Source organism: Amblyraja radiata, chromosome 21 (assembly GCF_010909765.2).
Source record: "Amblyraja radiata isolate CabotCenter1 chromosome 21, sAmbRad1.1.pri, whole genome shotgun sequence".
Lineage (NCBI taxonomy): Eukaryota > Metazoa > Chordata > Chondrichthyes > Rajiformes > Rajidae > Amblyraja > Amblyraja radiata.
This window is the reverse complement of record NC_045976.1, coordinates 10,406,567-10,423,450: the sequence shown is the minus strand read 5'-3', so window position 1 is coordinate 10,423,450 and position 16,884 is coordinate 10,406,567. Positions and strand designations below refer to the sequence as shown.

Here is a 16,884-nt window from a genome sequence, read left to right as displayed (position 1 = left end):
GTGAGGCAGAGAGAGTTGTTTGATCGTTTTGACGGGGGGGGGGGGAGAGTGAGGGAGAGAGAGTGTGAGGAGGGGGGAGAGGAGAGAGTGAGGAGAGAGAAGAGAGAGTGAGGAGAGGTAGAGGGGGAGGGAGGAGCGAGAGAGCTGTGTGTGTGTGTGAGAGGGAGAAAGAGCGCTGTTTGACCGAGTATTTGACAGGAGAGGGAGGGAAGGAAGAAACTGGGAAGAAAGAGAGAGAGAGAGAGAGAGGTGTGAGAGAGGGAATGTGTGTGTGCAGGAGAGAGAGTGAGCTGTTTGTTTGTGTTTAACGGGGGGGGGGGGGGGGGGGGGAGACGGTGGTGGGGGGGAAAGGTGGGAAGGAGGGAGGAGGAGAGAGAGAGAGAAACTTTCTACCAAGGCACCGACCGAGAGGAGAGGATGGCATGGCGGCTCCAGCCCGCATCGCCCCGGAGTAAAGGGAGCTCGGAGCCGGACCGGGGGGAACGCAACGGCTACGTGCGGGGCAGCGCCAGCCCCGTGAGCCGAGACGGGGTGCGAGCCTGCCCGGTGTGGGACGGTGCAGCGAGCGGCGGCGGCGGCAGCCTGTGCTCCCTGGCCGCCGGGGTCGCCTGTGTGTCGGTGCTGGTGGCCGGCTCGCTGCGCTGGGTGGACGGCTGCTGGAGGCTGCCCGCGGGGCTGCTGACCCTCCTGCACTCCGCCCTGCCCCTCTTCAGCCTCATGAGCGCTTTCTTCTGGCTGGCTCTCTACCTGAAGGGGTGCGGCAGAGGCGAGCTGGCCCCCAAGCTGCTGGCCGCCTGCTCCCTGGCCGAGACCCTCCTGCAAGCGCTGCTGGTGGGCGAGGAGCAGCTCCTCTCGTTCGGGGCCACCGCCGTGCTGCTCAGTTGCTTGGCCGCCGCCACCCTCATGGTGTTGAGGGTGAGCCAGGGCGTTTGCACTATCCTCTTCACCAGCCTGCTGAGGACCGTGTCCCTGCTGTCCCTGGAGCGGGTCCGAGCAAGTTGGAGACCTTTCCTGGCTTACCTGATGGGGATTTTGGGCGTGATATTAGCCAGGTACGCCGTGCGCATCTTACCCCAGGGAACGCCAGCGTCCAGCGAGGACAAAGTCCCAGTTATCAAGAGGCGCCGGAGATCCAGCTCGGTTGTCACCGCTGAGATGCCGAACCATCAACTCGGCTCCAAGCCTCACCGCAGGACCTCACTGCCCTGCATCCAGCAGCGAGACCAGGTAAGGACTCGCCGCCCTGAAGCTACCAAAAGCGCTGCTCACTTTGTTGAAGGCTGTTTCCTAGTTCCATCTGGTTCCCCTCAAGAGTATAGATTGACAATGTGTGTGCTTTAACCTCGTCTGACTGTCATCTTTGCAAATTGAGTGGCCCGGTTGTCCCTAACAAGATTTTTCCAAAAGTTGAAAATATTCCATAAGACATATATGTGTGTAAGAATATCTTAAAATTGGGGAAAAAAATAGTGTATGTAACACTAATTCACTTCCCTGCTCGAAACACTGTCGGTAGAATCCGTGTGTGCCTTAACCGTGAGAGCCACAAAAAAAACTAAAAGGAAAATTATAGAAATGTGTTGTGGTAGCTCAGTCTGAAATACCAAGGAAAGAATTATTAGCCAAGTCTACAGCTGTGAAATATCCCCCCCCCAAAAAAAAGTTGTGGCACACCTGACAAGGAAAACAAATATTTTTATGGGCAGTAAAGGAAATTCTTCATAAAACGCAATTTTAAGTAATGATCGGTATGTAACTCCACTGACCATTTCACATGGTCTTGTAAACATCTAAAGGAACGCGGTTTAAAAAAAAATAACGAGCTTCATATTTTGTGCTCTTTGACATGTGGAAGGAACTGTGCTTGTTGCAATCGATAAATGATTAGCAAAATACAGTTTAAAAAAAAAAAAAGAAGAACCGTGCAAGGGAATGGGGAAAATTGTGGATATTGGCTACACTTTCTATCTAAAGATTGATATACATTTAAAAAAGTGTAAAGAACTTGTAATCAAAGGTAATTGTCATCGGTGGTGTGAAGGGATTATCCCTATTAAGGCACTTTAAGAAAGCCTAATCTCACCAACAATAATCAGCCCTAAGTTTTTCCCCCCCCCCAATTTGTATTTGTTCTGTTGTGTGCGTCTGGTAGGTTGTAGACGTGTTTTGAGTGAATGTGCAATAATTCTTCTTTTCACTTGGAGGTGGCCAGTATTTCAAAATACATGAAAAAGTTCACTGAGTCTTCATGGGTCATTGGCAGGATGCATGAATAGACATATTAGAAAATTCAAGCATATATTGTTCTTGGCCCCTTTGCAGTTGAAATCTTTTGACATTGAACAGCCATAAACATTGACTTCAATTCTTGTCGGCTGTAAGCATATCGATCAAGTTTACCAAGTAATGAATATTTTACAATGTTATCCAAGGGTTGTTGTTTTTGTGTGCCGCTGTCTTTTGGGAAAGAAAATTTGTATATAAAAAACTATGTAGGAAGGAACTGCAGATGCTGGTTTAAACCGAAGGTAGACACGAAATGCTGGAGTAACTCAGCGGGTCAGGCAGCATCTCTGGGGAAAAGGAAGAGGTGACGTTTTGGGTCGGGTCTGATGAAGGGTCTCGACCCGAAACACCACCGATTCCTTTTCTCCAGAGATGCTGTCTGACCCGTTGAGTTACTCCAGGTTTTTGTGTCTAACTATGTATTAAGTAAAGCCCTATGATCTGATATGCACGACGTAGTATATTATACATTCAGCTTGGACCATAAAACGTAAGAGCAGAATTAGGCCATTCGACCCATTGACAATGCTCCTGCTCTGCCTTTCAATCAAGGCTGATCTATTTTTTCCCTCTCAACCCCATTCTCCTGCCTTCTTCCGTACCCTTTGACATTCTTACTAATCAATAATCTTATCAATCTCTGTTTTAAAAATACCTCCACAGCCGTCCGTGGCAATGAATTCCACAGATTCACCATCCTGTGGCTAAAGAAATTCTTCCCCATCTCCATTCTGAAGGTGTGTCCTTTTATTCTGAGGCTGTGCCCTCTGGTCCCAGACTCTCCCATTACTGGGAACATCCTCTATCTACATTCACTACATCTACACCTTTCATTATCTGGTAGGTTTCAATGAGATCTCCCCTCATCCTTCTAAACTCCAGTGAGTAGTCTAGGGTGGCACGGTGATGCAGCAGTACAGTTGCTGCCTTACAGCGCCAGAGACCCGGGTTCAATCCTGACTATGAGTGCTGTCTGTACGGAGTTCGTAGGCTCTTCCCGTGACCGCGTGGGTTTTCCCCGGGTGCTCCGGTTTGCTCCCACACCCCAAAGACGTGCAGGTTTGTAGGTTAATTGGCTTCGGTATAGATGGTAATTGTCCCTTGTGTGTAGGATAGTACTCGTGTATGGGGAGATCGCTGGCCGGCGTCGACTTGGTGGGCCGAAGGGCCTGTGTCTGCACTGTATCTTTAAACTAAACTGAACTACAGGCCTAGAGATTTAATAAATGCCTTAAGCTTATACGTAAGTAATAAAAAAATGTTTCTTAAGTATAACAAGGCAGCAGAGACATAGACGAAGGTAGATAAAATTGCTGGAGAAACTCAGCGGGTGAAGCAGCATCTATGGAGCGAAGGAAATAGGCAGCAAAGATGGGTCTCGACCTGAAATGTTGCCTATTTCCTTCGCTCCATAGATGCTGCTTCACCCACTGAGTTTCTCTAGCATTTTTGTCGGACTTCGATTTTCCAGCATCTGCAGTTCCTTCTTAAACATAAGACATAGACGAGATTGGTTTGATTAAGTTGACTCCAACTTCTCTCTCTTTATAATACGTTCGGTATTATCTGCTGGTGGAAGTGTTCTCATTGTTCGTAGCTTTATTGCTGTGTGCTGTATCTGACCTCTATTGCACTGCCATTAACACACTGGGATGCGAGCATAAGTTTAGTTTCATTTAGTTTAGAGATACAACGCGAAAAACAGGCCCTTTGGCCCACCGAGTCCGCACCGACCAGCGATCCCTGCACATTAACACTATCCTACACACACCAGGGCCAATTTTACATTCACACCATGCCAACTAACCTACAAACCTGTACGTTTTTGGAGTGTGGGAGGAAACCAAAGATCTCGGAGAAAACCTGCGCAGGTCACAGGGAGAACGTACAAACTCCACACGGGCAAGAACCCGGTAGTCAGGATCGAACCCGAGTCTCTGGCTCCGTAAGTCAGCAACGTTACGGCTGCGCCACCGTGCTGCCCAAGGTTTACACTTGAGGGTTCTCATCAAGGGTTAAATTCAAGCGACTCATTTATAACTATGAGAACTGAAGCAAAACAATTAGGTTGTGGCCGCTTGTAGGCCACAGTGAGAGTGGTGCTGCCAACTCACTATCCGATACTCGGCAATATTTCACTCTGTATCTATGTATTTTTCCAAAAGAAGCAAATTTAGGGTGGGTTTGATGAGCAGAAAATAGGGTTCTGTCCTCTCGACCGCAGCAATAAAAGAAAACTTTGATGCAGGAACTGAAAAATATATGGCGTCTCATGACCGGAATTGTCATTTTGCCAATTTTGAGGTTGGTAGAATAGCAAGCACTAGGATAAAAGGGGACAGCAATCCTGTCTGGATTGCTATCTTCTACGTTCTTGTGGTATATCTAAGATAACTTTGTTGTGTTTGTAAACTTGCATTGTATTTTTTTTTGCTTTTGAGGCAAACACATCGAGAACCGCAAGACTATGAGGGGTTCATTAGTGAGATCTGCAGAGTATTGGGTCGAAATCATTGGAGTGATCTTAGAACATAGACAATAGAACAGCACAGCACAGGAACAGACCCTTCAGCCCATATTATCTGTACTGAACATGATGCCACCTTCTTCTTCTTGCCTAAGAGGTGCACAGCCTAAAGTTGTAGGACAACTTGTTCAATTTGATCTTATTTGATTGTGCACGCCAGGTTGATTCCATTTGTTGAAACAGGGCGGACCACGTGAAGGTTGCAATCTCCCACCCCAACATGATGCCATGAAAGCCTGCATATAATCCATATCCCTCCATTCCCTGCATATCCATCGGCCCATCTTAATGCCTTGTAAATATCACGATCATACCTACCTCCACCACCATCCCCGTCAATGCGTTCCAGGCACTCGCCACCCTCTTTGTAAACAAACACTTGCCACGAACATCATCTTTAAATTCTGCCCCTCTCATCTTAAAGCTGTGCCCTCTAGAAATTGATGTCCACTAGGATTTGACCTTGAGTGTATTGGTGGACCAGATTTATCTGGTCTCGTTAATTGGCAACCTTGCCAGTATATTCATCAAGTGTCTCCTTTATCTGCCTTTCCATTTGGAGGCAGCATTCGTATTTAATATTTGGAGCCAACTTTCGTATGAGCAATAGTTAGATGTATGGGCACGAAGGCACGACTCAGAAACATTTACTGCAGTGTTATGTCGATCCGTGGAGGGAGGTTCCCAATCCCTCTGCTACATGAAACTCCCAAGGCTTTCAGCCGACGGATTACACTCAGTCTATTTCCTTACAACACTTCCGAACTCGGAATTATGTGGCCCTGTCAAATCAATGCGTAAAACAATTCTATATAAAACAAAAATCCTAGTTAGTACCTCTGGACTAATATCGGACAGTTTCAACTACAAAGCCTTATTAGCCATAAGGGGGTGGCGTCTAAGAGGAGGGGGAATGCTGCAGACAGGAGAAGGGATCGTCACTGGGAGGGGAGGACTCCTTCCAGTAGAAAAGTGTTCCGACTATCAGGGACCAGTTTAAGGTGGGGGGGGATGAGAATTTATAAGAATCTGAGGGGTAACTTTTCACACAAAGGGTGGCGGGTGTATGAAACGAGCTGCCGGAGGAGGTAGTTGAGGCTGGGACTATCGCTATGTTTAAGAAGCAAATAGACAGGTACATGGATAGGACCGGTTTAGAGGAATATGGGCCAAACGCAGGCAACTGGGACTAGTGTAGTTGGGACATGTTGGTCTGTGTGGGCAAGTTTCGCCAAAGGGCCTGTTTCTACGCTGTATGACTCTATGACCCGAGCCGTCACCTATTCGTGTTCTCCATAGATGCCGCCTTACCCGCTGTGTCAATCCGGCACTGTGTGTCTTTTTTTTTTGTTGTACACTGGATTCTTCCCTAGACACACATGGATGGCACTGCTGGTTTTTGCTAAAGGAGCAAGTGCCAGTGAGGAGAATGAGAGAATCTTTGCTCTCGTGAGTAAAAAGTGTTGAATCTTTCACATGCAACGGTACAGAGAAATAGCGGTGCTGGTGGCGGTCCATCTGGAGCATGGTATATCTGACCAGGAAGCTCTCCTTCACTGTTACATGGCGATGTAGGTTTGAGTTGTGTATAGGAAGGAACTCCAGGATGCTGGCTTACACTGAAGACAGACACAAAATGCTGGAGTAACTCAGCGGGACAGGCAGCATCTCGCGATAGAAGGAATGGGTGATGTTTCAGGTCGAGACCCTTCTTCAGACTGAGAGTCAGGGGAGAGGGAGACGCAGAGATAAGGAAGGGTAAGGTGTGAAAACAAGACATCAAAAGAGATGAAATTCAAGGGAAATGCCGAATAGATCGATTTTAGCTCGGAGAAGGTAACAGCATAGCAAACAGAGATAAAATGTAATCAGGGAACAGTCAGACTGGTCAGAGAACTGGGAAGGGAGAGGGGATGGAGAGAGAGGGAAAGCAAGGATTACTTGAAGTTAGAGAAGTTAATTTGCATACCGCTGGGGCGTAAGCTGCCCAAGCGAAATATGAGTTATGTTCTTACAGTAACTCCAAGCTACTGTAGGTGTTGATCCCAAAATATGTAACTCACTTGAAACTGCTGTCAACAAACTGGATTGTTAACATGGTAATTTATAGTCCATAGGGTAACTTTAATAGCAGTAATCAATTGCACTTTGCCAGGAGACCAATATTATGGCGCGAATTGGACGTTAAATTTTTCTGAATCCAAAGTTCAGATTCGAGTTTGTTCACCGTTTTATGTTACGTGCCTTCATGGTCCTTTATTGCCACGTGTACCTGGATACAGTGAAATTCTTTGTTCTGGTACAATTCAGTAAAATTGTACTGTACATAAGCACGATCGTACACAGAACAAGAGTGCAATGATTGTTGTGGAAGAATAAAATGCCTCACTGAGGCAGTACACTAAGAGCAGCCACATTTCTGGCACCATTTTGTACCCAACAAGTTTCAAGCTCTTAAAAATTTCGATGTCTCATCTTGGTCTGAAAGGCCTGGCTTTACCTTGCACTAAACGTTATTCCCTTATTGTGTATCTATGCAATGTAAATGGCTCGATTGTAATCATGTATTGTCTTTCTGCTGACTGGATAGCACGCAACAAAGGCTTGTCACTGTACCTCGGTACACTTGACAATAAACTAAACTGAAACTGGAACCGTTATCCTAGCGGCGGCGCTTCGTTCAGTTTAATCAGAGGCCCAGAAATATCTGCTGACTTGCTTAATGTCTGATGACGGGTCTCGACCCGAAACGTCACCTATTCCCTTTTCTCCAGGAATGCTGCCTGACCCGCAGAGTTACTCCAGCATTTTGTATCTATCTTCTCTTGCTAAAATGTACCTTTAACCTTTTGTCCCCTGATTTTAGTGGCCTTATGCATTTTCTGATGGTACCCTTGGCTTAGTTTAGCTTAGAGATACGGCGTGGTAACAGGCCCTTCGGCCCATCGAGTCCGTGCCGACCAGTGATCACCCGTTCACACTAGTTCCATCTTACACACGAGGGATAATTTACAGAAGCCAGCTAACCTACATACCTGCACGTCTTTGAAGTGTGGGAAGAAACCTTTGCACCCAGAGAAAACCCACATGGTCACAGGGAGAACGTACAAACTCCGTATTCCTCATTCCTTCTCTCCAGAGATGCTGGCTGTCCCGCTGAGTAACTCCAGCTTTTTGTGTGTCTCTTCCATAGAAGTTCAAAGTTGAGGTTAGTGTCGTGCATTGGTGGTTGCTGGGAAGAAGCTGTTCTTTAACCGGGAGGCCACAGTTTTCAGACTCCTGTACCTTCTCCGCGATGGCAGGAGTGAAATGACAGCGTTGGCAGGGTGATGAGGGTCCGTGATGATGCTGGCTGCCTTTTTGAAACAGCGTCTCCTGTAGATCCCTTCGATGGTGGGCAGGCCAAACTTCTTCACAATTGCTACGGCCACTGTGAGGCACAGGGTCACAATTCGGGTGGAGGTCGGAGCATTGATCCCGGAGGTGAAAATCACTCGGATACACACAAACGAGCTTCATTACAAGCATGATAGTGTCTGTCCTACGCAAATGACCAGCCAGACCTCCGTGCCACAGCACGGAGCACCTTAGTCGCTGTTGAAGAATATGCTTTGTTTCACAGTTGTTATCAGGCTTTTGAATAAGCGAGGGTATTGTCCGATTCACCTCTACCCCATTGCGGACATTGAACTTTGTCTATGGAACTGATGCGCTACAATGCTGAGAACTATATTCTGCATTCTGTATCTTATAGTCATAGAGTGATACAGTGTCGAAACAGGCCCATAGGCCCAACTTTCCCACATTGGCCAACATGTCCCAGCTACATTCGTCCCACCTGCCTGCATTTGGTCCATATCCCTCCAAACCTGTCCAATCCCTGTACCTGTCTAACTGTTTCTTAAATGTTGGGATGGTCCCTGCCTCAACTACCCTCTCTGGCAGCTTGTCCCATAAACCCACCACCCTTTGTGTGAATCTTCCCCACTGCTCTACAACTCGATTGGATTGATGCATGGTATATCAATCTGTTTGGATAGCACGCAAAACAAAGCTTTTTACTGTACCTCAGTATATATGACAATAATAAACCGTAACTTGAGCTGAAGAAAGGTTTGATAACAGAACTCTAAGCTGAGTGACACTTTATACAGTTCCTAGTGTAACTTTAATAACCATTATCAAATGCCCTTGCCAACATAAGAAACTGCAGGCAGATGCTGGAATCTTGAGCAGAACACAAATTGCTGGAGGAACTCAGTGGATCAGGCAGGATCTGTGAAGGGAATGGACGCTTCTTCAGACTCCAAATGTCGTCTGTCCGTTCCCTCCACAGATGCTGCCTGACCCGTTGAGTTCTTCCAGTTTTTTGTTTTGCTGAAGTTTCCAGCATCCTTGTGTATCAATTTTTGCTTCCTTTGTCACTTACTCCACCTGTCTGCCAGTGAACCCCCCCCTCCCCCACCCCGCCTCTATCCACCTATCACTTGCCAGGCTTTGGACCAGCTTTCACCTCTCTTTTCCAGCTTTGTCCTCACCCTTTAACACCTAGAGGTTGCCTGTGGAAAATAAGAATCTAAGTGCTGGGTGCTTGGAACGTTCTGCATGGCTGGTGCTGGAGGCAGATACGATAGTGATGTTTAACAGGCTCTTTGATAGGTACATGGATATGCAGGGAATGGAGGGATATGGATCACGTGCAGGCAGAGATGAGTTTAACTTGGCATCATGTTGGGCATGGACACTGTGACCTGTTCCTGTGTTGTGCAGTTCTATGTCCTGTATATGCACCTGCACCGTGACTGAATGACCACCTGTTAACAGATGAAGGATTAGATGGAAGATTAGCCAGTATTTCCATTGCTAGTTGTTCGGCTGCAAAGTTTGGAGAAGTTTTGTTGACATGCGAACGGTAATACGAACACAATATCCACCTTTTATCAGTCTGTAAACATGGAGTAACTACCATTTAGCCATTTAGTTTCTTTGCCTTGAATGTACCAAAGTCAATGAATAACATAAATATGAGCTGGATGTGAGCTGCAGATGCTGGTTTATACTGAAGGTGGACACAAAGTGCTGGAGTAATGTCACATTGCTTCGGTCAAAACACTCAGTTCTGCAGGAACTCAGCCGGCCAGGCGGCATCTGTGGAGGGAATGGATTGGCTATGTTTTTGGGTCGTAGCCTCAAAGGGTTCTCCATTTCTTTGATTTGTGCTGTTGATTAGTTTAGTTTAGAGATACAGCAAGGAGCAAGGGTGGAGAAAGCTGGAAAAGAGAGGTGGGAGGCGGGGCCATGCCTGCCAAGTGATGGGTGGATACAGGTGATGGGGCTGATTGGCAGATGGCGTCTGAAGAAGGGTCCTCGACCTGAAATGTCATCTGTCCATACCCTCCACAGATGCTGCTTGATCCGCTGAGTTCTCCCAGCAGCTTGCTTTGTACTCCAGAGGGTGGTGGGTATATGGGTCGAGCTGCCAGAGGAGGGTGTTGAGACGGGTACTAAAACATCATTTAAAAGACTCTTGGACAGGTACATGGTTAGGAAAGGTTTAGAAGATTATGGGCCAAATGTGGCATATAGAACTCGCTTAGGTGGGGCATTTGGCCAGTATGGATGTGTTGGGCCGAAGGGTCTGTTTCCGTGCTGTCTTATCTCCATTTCTTTGATATGAGACAATTTGATTATTTTTTTTAGTTTAGTTTAGAATTACGGCATGGAAACTGGCCCACCGAGTCGACGCCAACCATCACACCATCTATGTTGCCGCATCCACTCCCAAAATACTAGGGGCAATTTACAGAGGGTCAATTAACCTACAACCCCGCACGTCTTTGGGAGAACATGCAAACTCCACACAGACAGTCAGCACCTGAGGTCAGGATCGAACCCTGGTCTCTGGTGCTGTGAGGCAGTAGCTCTACCAGCTGTACCACTGTGCTGCCCTATTCATTGAATCACTGGTAGTACCTACGGCCAAAAGCCCCAAGAGGTGTTCCCCACATGGTCAGGGTTGTGTGAAGTCTGGTCAAATAACTTGTGAGCAAAGGAGACATGGTATTACCTTTGGTTCTGAACACAGTTTACAGATGGGGGGATTTTCCCCGGGATGTACAGACTCGAGGGCCTGCCCACTCGCATGCGATTGCGTGCGTTTGGCTCGACCAACCGGAATCGGAGGTCGCGCGAAGTTTGCGCGTGATGTCATTTACATCATGCTTACAAATCAGCTCGGCAGGAAGCGGGCCGACTGAATTTGGACGTCGCATGGCGTCGGGCAGTGACGTCATCACGCAACGCCACGCGCGTACACCGTCAAGACGCTGCGTACGATTGCAATGCGCCTGCGTGCGTACGCGGGCCGACAGGCCGTTGGCGGGCAAAGATTTTGGTCACTGCAAGAATTTCGGAGCCCTGCGCGATGTCGGGACCAGCCCCGCCCAACTCCATACCCCTCCGTGCTTCTAAGTGGGACCGGCCCCGCGTGGCCATACGGTGCCCGTACGCCTCAAGCGACCACGAGGTCGCGTAATTTGCGAGCCAAGGTTGCGTAAGTGGGACAGACCCTTAAGTCAGTGTAAACATTACATTTGTATAAAATACAATGAGCCTATAGTCGTGAGAATCCAGGATAGTTTTGGAAGACAGTGCATGATTTTTTGTTCGTTTTGGCAAGCACAAACCCATCAATCAAAAAGTAATTGGTCATAAAAATTATGCAAAAATCATTGGTAATTTGTCTATTGCAAAGTGATATTTGCAAGTGCCTGAACAAAACGTATTTGTTTAGGTCTATTCTTGTCACGTGAGAATCTTTGTTTTGCATGCTATCCGAACATATTAGAAATGCCGTACCATCCCTATCAAGCCACGTGTGGGTATATCTCGTATTTAAGAATCTAACATGGCAAAAAACATTTAGAAACGAGGAACTGCAGATGCTCGTTTACAAAACGAAAGAGGCAAAGTGCTGGAGTAACTCAGCGGGTCAGGAGCATCTCTGTATAACATGGATAGGTGATGTTTCAGGTCGGGACCCTTTTTCAGACTCTCGGTCTGGAACTGGGCCTGGAATCCAGGTGAGTTGACGGCTCTGGACTGCTGGCAGCTGGGGGAGAGGTGAGGATCGGGGGATTGGGAGTGCTCTCCATGCTAAAGGTACGTCCTTTTATTCTGAGGCTGTGCCCTCTGGTCTTAGACTCTCCCACCAGTGGAAACATCCTCTCCACATCCACTCCTTATCTATTCCAGGACTCGGCATAACTACCTTTGTCCACTGAGCAAGTTGTTCTCAGCAAGTGTATCATTGAAAGCCCAAAGAAGTGCCTTATTATTAATATTTGCAGAAAGAAGTGTGATAGTTTAGTTTTTTAGTTTAGAAATACAGCACAGAAACGGGCCTTTCTGCCCATCGAGCCTATGCCAACCAGCGACCCCGGACACTAACACTATCATACATACTGCAGATAATTTATAATTTTTTAACAATGCCAAATTAATTTGCAAACCTGTACGTCTTTGGAGTATGAGAGGAAACCGGAGCATCCGGGGAAAACCCACGTGGTCACGAGAAGAACATACAAACTCCATACAGACAGCACCCATAGTCAGGATTGAACCCGGGTCTCTGGCACTGTAAGGCAGCAACTATACTGCTGTGCCACTGTGCCTCCATAGTGTCATTGAATCAGCACATGGACTAGGTACCTGAGCGGAACTTACTGATTTCCATCGGATGTTTGCAGATGAACTGAACAGCAAAGAAACTAGATTTGTTTCAGTTTAGAATATTACACAACCAGATTTACATTTAAATTTAAAAAAGTTGCATATATTATGCCTTCTCAAAGCCACAGGACATCTAATGTATTTCACCAGCATGGGGCGGCATGGTGGTGCAGCGGTAGAGTTGCAGTCTTACAGCTCCAGAGATATGGAGAAAAAACAGGAACGGGGTACTGATTTTAGATGATCAGCCATCATCATATTGAACGGTGGTGCTGGCCCGAAAGGCCGAATGGCCTACTCGTGGACCCATTTATCCTGTTTTTATGTTTCTATCTATTCCTCTCACAATGTTATGTAAGTTCACTGCGTCCTCCTGTGTACCTATACTGGCAGGGAATAAAGTCCTAGCCTGACCAACCTCCCTGAAGATGGGTCCCGATCCGATATGTCACCCATCCTTTTTCTCTGGAGATGCTGCCTGGCCCGCTGAGTTATTCCAGCACTTTGCATCTATCCGCAGTTCCTTGTCTCCCTAAACGAAATGGTCTCTGGTCGAGTTTCAAAGGCTCGCATCGTTACACTTTGCCACAAATGGGCCTGCAAATTGGGTAAAGAATCAGATCGATGCTGTCGTTTTAGCGAAAAATCAAACCCTCCCTCTGTTTACTGCTGTGTCATTTTCTATCCCATCACTGGTTTCTTGTGCCTGAGTGACTCACTCAGTGTAATTTGTGGACCTTCTAGTGCTGACGGCTTGAATTTGATTCCAGATACGTCTGATTTGATTTGGCCTCCGACAGTAATGAAGATCTAACGGCGACTTTCAAAACAATCGTCTGTTCTCTAATTAATGGTGCTCCTTTTAAGAGAGCAGGAGCTCCCATTGCAAGATTGCTGTTTTGTTTAGCACGCCATTTGCTAGCTCTTGCTATCTTTTAGTTTAGTCTGGAGATACAACACAGAAACAGGCCCTTCGGCCCACCGACTTTGTGCCGACCAGCGATTGCCGCACACTAACACCATCCTATACACACTTTGTGGGACAATTTGCAATTTTACCAAGCCGATTAATCTACAAACCTGTACGTCTTTGGAGTGTGGGAGGAAACTAGAGATCCCAGAGAAAACCCATGTGGTCACAGGGAGAATGTATAAACTCCGTATAGACAGCACCCGTAGTCAGGATTGAACCAGGGCCTTGGGTGCTGTAAGGCAGCAACTCTACCGCTGCACTACTGCACTGCTGTTGCTAATTTTATTCTTGCTTCAGTTTTTGTATCGTGTGTATGCGTTTGCGAACGCCTGCTGATGTGATATCGATGTGGTTGCAACACTGTGTTGGATTAGATGGGAGTTACGAGTTAGTTTAGAGATGCAGCATGCAAATAGGCCCACCGAGTCCACACTGACAATCGAATACCTGTTCACACGAGTGCTATGATATCCCATTTTCTCATCTACACCTTATGCACTAGAGGCAATTTACAGATGGCCAACTAACCTACAAACCCGCACGGGCACGTCTGTGGGATTAAACCGGAGCACCTGGAGGAAACCCATGTGATCACAGTGAGAACGTGCAACACACACACACACACACACACACACACACACACACACACACACACACACACACACACACACACACACACACACACACACACACACACCTGCTGTCTGTGTGGACGGGTGATCGATCGTTGGCATGGTCTTGATGGGCCGAAGGGCTTGTTTCTATGCAGTGCCTTCCAATTCATATAAACATAGAAATGGATCAAGTTGGTAATGGCAGAAGGGTCACAGAAACCAGGGGAGGAGAATGGATATAGAAAGATTAAGGGAAAGGGATATATCATGGAGCTGTACAGCATGGAAACGGACCCATCAGCCCATCTTGCCCATGTCGACCAATATGGCATTCTACACAAGTCCTATTTCCCTGCCAGTAGCTCTGTAAACCCTTTCTATTCACTCAAGAGATTTTTCAAAGAGCCAGCATGGGAAAGGTGGGATAAATCTGCTGGAGTAACTCAGCGGGTCAGGTAGCATAACTAGAGAACATGGGTAGATGTTGTTTTGGATCAGGACCCTTCTCCAGAAGAATAAATGCCTTCTCTTTACACTGACAGATTTGGCGACTCTCTACAGCCAGTCCTACCATCGCAGGCTAATTTTTCAGGTGCATTTTTTTTTCCTCCCCTGAAGGTTGTAGATAAACGATGTTATTGTACCTAAGCGTATTTGAGACTGACTTTTATTATCCAGGAAATCAAAATGAACCACAGTTCACTGCGTACAGTTGCATTATCCCCAATTTAATATGAACTGACGGAAGAAAGCTATTTACGTACTTTATTGAACTGCAAGTCACGTAATATAACTGGAGATAGCTTGAAAGTGATGAAAAACGGTGGTACAAATATGACCATGGAAAGCAAGATCATCCAGTTCATAAAAATATATTTCAGATCTTTGATTATGTTTAACGGTTGTCGATTTTTTTCAGTGTCAATATTATCGATTCCTTCTGAATTGGTAACAAATCCATTATAGGACACAGCGCAGGAAAAGGCCCTTCGGCCCACTCTCTCCATGCCAAATATGATGCAAAGATTAAGGGCGGCATGGTGGTGCAGTGGTAGAGTTGCTGCCTTAAGGGCCTGTCCCACGGTACGAGTTCATTCCAAGAGCTCTCCCGAGTTTAAAAAAAAAATCAAACTCTTGGTAAGCACGGAGAATGTACGTGGCGGGTACGTCGGAGCTCGGGGACGTCTCTTAGCGGCTCGTAACGCTAACGGCAGGTACTCGGGAAGACTAGCTAACGGCTCGCGAAGACTCGTGAAGATTTTTCAACATGTTGAAAAATGTCCAAGAGAGCCCCGAGTGCTGACGAGTGGCCATTACCGTAAATCTCCGAGTTCGAATCAGGGGAAACTCGGGAGAGCTCTTGGAATGAACTCGTACCGTGGGACAGGGCCATATATCTTGTTTGTTGATCAGTTTCAGATGATCCCTTTGGGTGAAACTCTCTTGGCCAGTCGTTTGAATTAGGCTTGGTTGCCTCATCTCCTGGTGTACGTATTAGGGTCAGCTATATTCGTGTGAAGTAGCTGTAGTGAAATTATGTTTAGAAATTATTACTAGTAGTCCTCCTTTGATATTACATCAGAGAACTGCAGTTTGTACATTCCATTGAAACAATACTAATGACGTTTGCCTAAAAATAGTCAAAGTTCATAAGTTCATAAGTTATAGGAGCAGAGTTAGGCCATTCGGCCCATCGAGTCTACTCCGCCATTCAATCATGGCTGATCTATTTTTCCCTCTCAACCCATTCTCCTGCCTTCTCCCCATCACTTCTGACATCCGTACTACTCAAGAACCTATCAATCTCCGTTTTAAAAATACCCAATGACTTGGCCTCCACAGCCGTCTGTGGCAATGAATTCCACAGATTCACTGCCCACTGTGACTAAAGAGATCCGTTAGTGTTAATAGTATGTCCTTAAAGTGCTGGCGTTACTCGGCGAAGGGCCTGTTTCCGTGCTGTATCACTCTAAAGGCTCCCTCTGCTGGACCTCTCCCCTCCCCTTTCTAACTGGCAGCGCAACATCAATGGCCTTGACTTCTCCACTCCACTCACCCACTCCAATCTCACGCCCTCTGCTCACTCAGCAACAATCCCAACATTGTTATCAAACCTTACGACGAGGGAGGGGTCTGAAGAAGGGTGCCGACTCGAAACGTCGCCTATCCATGTTCTCCAAAGATGATGCTGGGCCCGTTGGAGTTACTCCAGCACTTTGTGTCTTTTTTTTTGGTAAGCCAACATCTGCGGTTCCTGTTTACTTGTCGTCTTTGGGCAGTTTTACCATAAATGAAGGTCGAGGAAATGACTTTATTTCTGGCACTTGTGGAGAAGGAGGGAGCGTGATCACAGGCCCTGCGTCACACAATTTCTCATGAGAATAATTGCAGTTTTGCAAAAACATTGTCTTGCTGAACCAAACAGACCAGAATGAACCACAGCATGAACTATTTGCATTTAAATCCCAAGTGTGTTACAGTCACTAATGCAATATGTGAAGGGTGGCAGCTAGCTAGAGCATAGTAAAGGCTGGAACAACAGAAAGGTGATCATAACAAATTTAATGATAGACACAAGGAACTACCAACTTTAGACTTTGGAGATACAACATGGAAACAAACTGGCCCTTCGGCTGGTCCAAGCCCGTGCTAACCAGCGATCACCCTGTACACTAGCACTATCTTACACATGAGGGACAATTTACATTTTTTTTTGTACAAACCTGCACATCTTTTGAGTGTAGGAGGAAACA

At 46.6% G+C, this 16,884-nt stretch overlaps 1 protein-coding gene across 2 annotated transcripts in view; it reads left to right on the top strand.

The window, feature by feature from the left end:
• Positions 1 to 360: 360 nt before the first annotated feature.
• The window catches only part of pde3a (phosphodiesterase 3A), a 340,829-nt gene continuing 324,305 nt past the window's right edge, over positions 361 to 16,884 (top strand). For both annotated transcript variants that reach the window (XM_033039491.1, XM_033039489.1), the window contains exon 1: positions 361 to 1,227. In XM_033039491.1, the coding sequence (XP_032895382.1) occupies positions 418 to 1,227 (810 nt within the window). In that variant the 5' untranslated portion in view covers positions 361 to 417. The remainder of the gene's footprint in view (positions 1,228 to 16,884) is intronic.